Genomic DNA, 6,339 nt, shown 5'->3' with positions numbered 1-6,339 from the left:
TATCCTACCTTTTGCGATGGTGTCTTTGACCAAGGTAGTTCTGCCTATAACAACTTGGGAGGCTGTGTGGAGGGATTGGCGAGTATCCTCCTTTAGTAGTAAGAGTAAATTTTCATGTGATTGGAGGTTTCCTTAAGGCAGTGTTTCTCAACCTTAACAATTTTAAGGCATTTCCACAGCCAGCAACGCTGGCTGTGGAATTCTGGGAGTTGAAGTCCACATGCCTTAAAATTGTCAAGGTTGAGAAACACTGCCTTAAGAGTCTTGGACTTTGGCTTTGAAAAGTATTTCTAAGGTTAGAGCAGTGTTTCTCAATGTTAAGATGAGTGGATTTCAACTCCCAGAATTCCCCATTCAGCATGAATTCCACACATCTTAAAAGTTGCCAAGGTTAGGGCATGCCCATACTTAATTATTGGTTTTTTTAAAAAATCTGTAAAATTGGGGACATCAGTTTGAGATGAACCTCTGTCAGATACTTTGTCATATTGCACTGTTTTCTTCTACATACAATAACTTATTGTTAGCATATTTAACCACTGCTTAACCACAGAACAATCCTATACCCGAGCTACAGATATTTGCCACTATTGTAAACCACTGCTTTGGTTAAATGTTTTAATTTGGTTTCCTCCTAACTGGATCATGCTAATGCTTCTGTTTTCCAGGGTAAATGGAAGAACAAAGAGAGGGTCCTCATTTTTTCTTCCAGAGGAATAAATTTTAGGACAAGGCATCTAATGAAGGATTTGCGTACATTAATGCCTCATTCTAAAGCAGGTAGTTTGTGATTTTGCTTGTATTACCTCTCTGTCTTTTTAGTTACGTGGTTATTACTTCAATTTATGGAACCCTGCACAAATCTGTACACTAGGAATTATTAGTTTCTGAAAAGATGTTGGAGTTGGAACAAAACTGAGTGAATCAGTAGTTACATAGATATATTGCTGCCTCCTCTTAAAGCCAGCTAACATGATTTTTTTTCCTGCCCTTACAAGAGTAGCAGACATTGTGCTAAACAACATATGAACACAAAACATGTTCCATTTTTGCAGATGTGCAATTCTTCCCAATAAACTGCTTTGAAGACAGAGGTGTTAAGGAAACAAACACATGGAAAAATTTGAAATAAGCATCACCTGTAAACTAAATGTGTCAAAGCAGTTATTTTGAATATTAATTTCAGGGGAGTCTTCAGTATCTATAAAATAAATTCCATATTGTTGAAGTTTATAAGGTTAAAATATGCTATTTGTGTTATAGATACCAAAATGGACAGGAAAGACAAGCTATTTATCATTAATGAGGTAAGTTATATACATTTTCTGCTTTTTCCAAGTTACTAATTGATTGTCCTAGTGAAGTGGGAATTTAATTCTAGCTTTTCCTGTGCCTAAACCTTTCACTGTGCCGTATTATAAATTACAAACTTGGGCATTATCTAAAACAACATAAATGAGCTTCATTTGCACTCATCAAATCTTTTTTATTCTAGATATTAGATAAAAACAATGAAATACTCTTCTTTGGTCTGAATATTGTTTTTCTTGCTTTATATAGGTCTGTGAAATGAAGAATTGCAATAAGTGCATATTTTTTGAAGCCAAAAAGAAGCAAGATCTTTACGTTTGGTGAGGAAAATTTAATTTGGAACGCTTTTGCCTGTATATACTCCAGTTATTGATATCTAGACAGTTTGTGGAATAAGTGAAAATGGGAGTATGGGAGTGTACTAAGGATCATGTAAATATCCCAGACTGCTATTCTTTAGTTACATATTTTTTTATTGGTGGATAATGACTGTCAATTTTGTTACATCAAGAGCAACCAGTTGCCTGGCCATATCTGTCCCCTGTTATGTCCTAGTCATTTCAATCAACTCTTTGACAGGTTAAATGTTCAGGGTACTTGGCAGGAACTTTTACTTGAGAGTGTTGCATTCTGAAGATTGGGTATAAATAAATCTGCCTATAATATATTTTTGTGTTAAGAAAAGGTTGGGATATTAATTAAAAAGTGTATGTGTAGTTAGGAAATGTTTAATGAAATCAATTGCCCTCTCATGGATTTTGCATTCTGCCAACCCTGTGTTCAAATCTCCACATAGTAAGTTTGCAGGATAGCAATAATGTTGGTGAATTTTTTATTACCTTTGATGATAAAGATGATACTGGGTCTATGCTAAATAGGGCTGTTTTGTGGAGGATCTGGCTTATCTTAGACAAAAAAAGTATTGTAACTAAGATGTTCTGACTACTAAAAGATGTGCTACTCTTACGCTTCTCTCATGTACTCCTGGAAATCTTGTAACTCGTATGCAGTATGCAGAAGTATGTTCCTTTTTTGAGGAGATTTGTTAGTACTTCTAATTGCTATTGGATCTTCTCTGCAGGGTACATTTTTCTCCATGATGTTATAGAACAGTATAAAAGTGATCTTCAATATCCAGAATTATTTTTAAAAATGCATTTGTTTCCAATAAGTTTAAAAATAAAACTACTGGTTTTTTTAAAAAACAACAACAACTCATGACTTCTATTGCCTTTCTTGCTGTGATTAAGAGCATTCCATAGAAATCTTTTGCACAAACATTATAAATGTTTTGTGTCATGAAAGCACCATATAGATTTTCCAGATTTGCTCAAAAATGTTGCAGTCTGCTATCCGAGAATTATCTTCCTTAAGATAAAATATTCTAGAAGAAATGTGGATACTTAGGAGATATCTAATCCTAGTCAGAAAATAAGCTGGGTTGAGTGGTGCAAAAACAAGCGAAAACATCACTGTATTAGTGGCAATTTGAAACTTAATAAAACAGTGGCAAAACTGCAAAAGTCTTTTTAGTACGTATATTTGGGGCACTTTCAGGCATCTCTTGTCAAAAGTATTGTCTGTTTCATGCATTCAAAACATTACACCATAGGCCAATTACTAAGGAAATGCAGTTATCAAAGAAATGCTATTTTTTTCTAACCATATTCCGTAACTCTTTTAGGCTTTCAAATGTCCCCCATGGACCGTCGGCCAAGTTTTTAGTCCAGAACAGTAAGTACAGCCACCTAGTGAAATATCTTCTAATACAATCATTATGTTTTAACTGCTTCCAAACAATCCACAATAAATATGCTTGTAATTATGGTAGGCATTTGCAAAAATTAGTGTTGTAGACTGGGATCAGCTGCTATACTGTTCTGTTCTTTTAAACAACTTCTTCCCCACTTAGCAGACTGTACTTCCTTAATTGTACTTAATATCATTACAGTTCACACATTGGCTGAGTTGAAGATGACTGGAAACTGTTTGAGAGGCTCTCGGCCTGTTCTTTCTTTCGATCCTGTAAGAATAAACTTGCATTTGTGGGGCTACTCTCCTTTATGGTCTATAATTCTCATGCTTTTCCCCTTATTTCTAAACTTTATTGTTCTTTCATAGGTTTTTGACCAGAAACCACATTATGCTTTGCTGAAAGAGCTGTTTATTCAGGTCTGTATATATTGATTTATTCCTAAGGAGCCATCTTCTATCTGTAATGATGTGTTGTGCAGATTTCGAATCCTTTGATCAGGATTTTATATACATATTTAAGCAACAAGGTTTTGTTAGACTTCTATTAAGTATAGAAGTGCTCCTACTTCAGTAGGAACTTCACATTATACATTAATATTAGTCTTTGAAAGGCTTTGTCCACAAGGAAATACAATAGTGAGACCTGAAGAATTCAGCTGAGATTTGATTTTCCATATTTTGCCTCCACTTCTGTGAACATAATTGAACCAAGTGTGCTGTAATTCATTTTTTCAGTTGACATGCTCTGTAGAACCCAAGAGTGATCAAGACAGAAGTTATGTTGAAGTTGCATTCAACAAATATTCAGAAAGTAGACAGATTTTGTATTATGAAAATAGAAAGAAATATAACCTGACTTTGTGATAAACAATTTGGTATTCAAACTATTTTAATAGCAACAAATCAACCAGATAAATTGAATGTATGATGAATGTATGATGTATGATCTTTGTGATACCCATCTGGGACTATGATTGCATTGATCACCCAGCGCTCTCATTTCTCTTGACTAGATCTTTAGTACTCCACAGTATCATCCCAGGAGTCAGCCTTTTGTAGACCACGTTTTCACATTCTCCATCACAGATGAGAGGATTTGGTTTCGAAATTATCAGGTTAGTTCCTGTTTTGCTTATGGGCTTTAATCAACAATAGTGACAAGAACTCTCTGAGGTTTGGCCTCTGAGAAAGATCAGGACCATACAGTTCCAACCTGGAAGAGGTTAAATGGTTATTTTTTTCCAAGTTATTTTTTTCTTTCACTGGATTAGCTTTGGAAGATTTCTATTTTTTTAAAAAAAAACTTCAATAAAATTGATCAGATGATGTCAACAGCAAAGCCAGCAACCTGAATTTGGTAATGATATATGTAACAATGGTGCATATACATACAGTAATAATTATAAAAACCATCCGTGGTAAGCTCTGAGTTTGCCTGCTTCTCTTTTTTTTTTTTTTTTGCATAGTTCAAAAGGACTGGAAGAATTGTTTTCCTTCAGATTAATTAACGGATTTTTTTTTAGTTTGTCATTGTGTACAGAGACAAATTGTGAAATTTAATTGAAGTTTAATGAAAGAATTAAATAAGAATTCCATGATTTCTTGTTTAAAGGCACAGTAATTAACCAGAGCTTGGAATTTATTTTGTTTATCAAATTTGTATGCTGTCAAATCTCTTAAGATATAATGGTAAAGTGCATTTATACAAACTTAATTGTTGACATGACAGTGTTCAAAGGGAGAACACAAAGTTTGAATTTAAAGTTTGCTCAAGCTGCTTTATATAACAATGGGCCATATATAATGGTTACATAACCACTAACTCATATTTCAGTTTCATGCTGCAAACAATGGCTTTCTCTTCCAGTGATAACTTTCATCTAGTTTCCAGTTTTTTTCAGGGTCAAGTAGAGATGGATTAAATCTCAGGTACTCATGATTGACTTCCGGTGGCAGGCGACTTCGTCGGTCGCAGCTGTTTGCTGCCTCCCGCCTGTTTCGCGTAAAAGCCGGTTTGACAGCCAGCATCAGCTGTCAAACGGCTTGATACCTTTCCCCTGGGCATAAGGGGATAGGTGAGCTGCCCGGGGTAGGAGTTGAGTTCCCGAGTCGTCCTATATGGACGATGTAGGTGAGAACTCCTCCGGAGCCCCGAGGATTCTCCGCGATCCAGGACGCCTTCGCTTCGGCGAAGCTAGAAGCCGCCGCCACCGCTGCAACTTGAAGTTAATTGTGAGTTTTACCTGTAAGCAGACGAACCAACTTTGGAAGCTTGCTTTTTATGTTTGACTTTACTTTAACTTGGATAATAAGTTCCTCCCCGTACGTGTGTTGGAATGAGGAAAAGTGAAACTAAAATGGCGATGGATTGATACTTTTCAGCAAGAAGTGAAAGTGATTTCCGGTTTGAAACCTTTGCCACTTTGAATCTGCGTACTATTTGTTTTGGTTGAATTGCTCAAATTTACTGCTAATATGGTTCTGAGAAAAATTGTGCCTTTAACTTTGGGACCGATTACATCCCTGAGGTTTCAGACATTTCAACTAACTTCTGAAATTTTCCACTTGCCTCCCCCGTTATCTTTTTCACCCCCACCGCCCCTTGTCAGAGAACTGCAGAACTTGGTCTCCGCAATGTCTGAGATGTTTCAATCGTTTGATGTTAAATTTCAAAATAGATGTGATCAAGTGATGCTACAACAACAGGACTTATTACAACAACAAGATTTATCACACAAACAGGAGGATTTTTGCTTGAATGCTATAATTGCTTCTCAAGACCTGGTTGAACAAGTGGATGCGGTGGCAGTTGATGAAAGCTATACACACCCTGAAGGGGCCATATTAGAACCTTACATTGACTTTTTAAAAACGAACAAAATTGTGGAACAAGGAATAATAGAAGAGAGACTGAGTAACCCTGAACAGGCTTTTATATATCAAGATATACAATTTGAAGACTCAGAGCAACCTAATTGTGAATTTATACTGGGAGTAAATGTGGAAACTATCAAGCAAACTAATATCATACAAAGATACTTGGATAATTTTGATGACCAACAATTAATTGTAACTGACTCATTTCAACTGCTAAAAACAACAAAGATTGATATCCAGATCAATATTCAGATGATATTGGCAGAAAGGGAAGAAAATTTTGCTCAGTTTGAAGTGATTAAGTTTTGTAACCAAATCTTGAGGTTTGATAATCGAAATGCTCTAATATGGGAATTAACTTGGTATAGAAAGAAAGCTAGAGTCAGATATAAATAT

General features: G+C 35.6%; 1 protein-coding gene across 1 annotated transcript in view; it reads left to right on the top strand.

Moving 5' to 3' along the window:
- BRIX1 (biogenesis of ribosomes BRX1) overlaps positions 1–6,339 on the top strand; it is a 10,006-nt gene that overhangs the window by 673 nt on the left and 2,994 nt on the right. Inside the window, exons 2-8 of the mRNA XM_015826313.1 lie at positions 669–780; positions 1,264–1,307; positions 1,561–1,631; positions 2,996–3,045; positions 3,263–3,336; positions 3,433–3,483; positions 4,080–4,181. Of these exons, the coding sequence (XP_015681799.1) occupies positions 669–780; positions 1,264–1,307; positions 1,561–1,631; positions 2,996–3,045; positions 3,263–3,336; positions 3,433–3,483; positions 4,080–4,181 (504 nt within the window). The remainder of the gene's footprint in view (positions 1–668; positions 781–1,263; positions 1,308–1,560; positions 1,632–2,995; positions 3,046–3,262; positions 3,337–3,432; positions 3,484–4,079; positions 4,182–6,339) is intronic.

This window comes from Protobothrops mucrosquamatus, unplaced genomic scaffold (assembly GCF_001527695.2).
Source record: "Protobothrops mucrosquamatus isolate PMUCROS unplaced genomic scaffold, P.Mucros_1.0 scaffold3052, whole genome shotgun sequence".
NCBI classification, from domain to species: Eukaryota; Metazoa; Chordata; class Lepidosauria; order Squamata; family Viperidae; genus Protobothrops; species Protobothrops mucrosquamatus.
This window is presented reverse-complemented; position numbering and strand designations above follow the sequence as displayed.